This window comes from Seriola lalandi, unplaced genomic scaffold (assembly GCF_002814215.2).
Source record: "Seriola lalandi dorsalis isolate HSWRI2012SDOR001 ecotype SW California unplaced genomic scaffold, Sedor1 jcf7180001974592, whole genome shotgun sequence".
Classification (NCBI taxonomy): domain Eukaryota; kingdom Metazoa; phylum Chordata; class Actinopteri; order Carangiformes; family Carangidae; genus Seriola; species Seriola lalandi.
The window spans coordinates 379-2,269 of record NW_019445258.1 but is presented as its reverse complement, the minus strand read 5'-3'; the positions used below and the strand labels follow the sequence as shown (position 1 = coordinate 2,269).

Sequence of the window (1,891 nt, the reverse complement as noted above, 5' to 3'; positions counted from 1 at the left end):
GCCGGCACTGATGCCAACGTGTTTGCGATCGTGTTTGGGGAGTACGGGGACACTGGGACGCTGCCTCTGAAGGAGAGCACCAACAGGAACAAGTTTGAGCGTAAAATGAAGGATGTGTTCAGATTTCCTGACATGCTCAGTCTGGGTGAACTCTCCAAGGTTCGAGTGTGGCATGATAACAAAGGTGAGGAGGAGGAAAGGAGCGCTGGGAGTCAAAACAGTATAACTGACAGCAATTGAAGGGATCTTTGTTCATGAAAACAACAGAATAAACATTGAAGGAGTATTTCCTCAAGACAGAAATTCCTAAGCCAATTTGATATACCGGAACTGTATCTAACTTTGCATTTGGCAGCTGTGATGCACAGGGATTGCACGGTATATTTTCACATTAGATTGTTAAATAGTGAAACAGAGAAATTCAGATCGTTGCTTAAAAATAACAAAAGCATTTGTGTATAGAAGGAATAAAACCACAGTGGACTCTGTTGCTCCTGCTGTAAACAGGCCCTGCTCCTGGTTGGCACCTGGAGTACATTGACGTGAAAGATGAGGCCATGGACGAGACCTTTAGGTTCCCCTGCGACCGCTGGTTGGCTAAAAGTGAAGACGATGGGCAGATTATGAGGGAGCTGGCCTGTGCCAACAACGACTCTATAGACCTCAGTGACAAAACCAGTCAGTAAAAATGGAAGTCTGTGGGCATGATTACAAGCTCTCTAATTGTCGGAGATGAATGACCTGCAGCTGATTACTCGCCAGATGTGAAGTGATATATAGTGCGACTGTTTCTCTACAATTCCACAGAATATGAAATTGCCACAACAACTGCGAACACAGACGACGCCTCCACCACGGAAAACGCCTGGATCGTGTTGGAGGGAAGGAAAGCTCGTTCCAAGGAGTTTGTTCTGGAGAATAAGAAAAAGAAGTTCTTATGGTAGGTCTTCAAAGGGAATCTAGGTGCCTCGGCTCATGGTAAAACCCTATTATGTTTCCTTACATAATCTCCTCGCTTTCAGATGTTTTGTTTTTCTACCCTCTTTTATCTTGTAGCTTCACTTTCTGTTCTCCAAGTGTCTGCTCTCTGGAGAGCTAATCCCATGAGATGCAGAAAAGAAAAGCTTTCCGGCACACCGGCGAATTTAACTGTTCACTGTTCAGGATCAAACTAGTTGAAACTTTTGTCCTTTCACAGTGGTGCCACTGACACGTTTGAGTTCTCGTCCAAACACGTGGGGGAGATCGCCGGCATCTGCCTCGGCCACATAACGAAAGACAGCAAGAAGGTCAAGAGTGAAGCTTTCTGGCATGTCATGGAGGTGGTGGTGACAGAGAAGGAGCTGGGAAACAAGTGAGTGGATCTACATTATGTTATATAGAATATTATTTTAAAGATCCTTGGATGTGACTTCAAACCTTCCCTCCTGTTTAGATATTTCTTCCACTGTGATGCACAAATCCCCCTGGCAGCCAAAAAGGACCAGTTCCTTACATTTGAGTGCTACAAGTCCATTGAGAGTTTCGCAAGCAAAGTCCGCAACCTGGTTCCCGTCAAGTACGAGATCATCGTCATCACCGGGGATGTCAAAGCTGCCGGCACAGACGCCAACGTTTTCATCACCATCTACGGCGTCAACGGTGACTCGGGCAAGGACATGGACATGTGAGACGAAGAGTGGGTGAGCATCTCCTTTAGAGACTTGTTTTTTCACTGCATGTCAAATAAGCTTTGTGATGAAAAAAGACAGAAATTAACAGCCCTGAATGTAGCTGTATGTCAACTTTTAAAGGGTAACACTAGTGTTCTTTTTTTAAGGTTGTGCCAAGTGTTTAGGTTGAGCCCTCTTCCAATTTCAGAAAATCACATTTGCCTACCATCTTTTCTTGT

General features: G+C 44.8%; 1 protein-coding gene across 1 annotated transcript; it reads left to right on the top strand.

The window, feature by feature from the left end:
- Positions 1-6: 6 nt before the first annotated feature.
- On the top strand, positions 7-1,666 carry LOC111654252 (lipoxygenase homology domain-containing protein 1-like; the record flags this gene model as incomplete). Its single annotated transcript, XM_023405194.1, has 5 exons — positions 7-184; positions 508-678; positions 808-940; positions 1,199-1,354; positions 1,436-1,666. Coding segments are annotated over 5 exons (869 nt in total), but the record flags the coding sequence as incomplete, so codon positions are not given.
- Between the last annotated feature and the right edge of the window lie 225 nt (positions 1,667-1,891).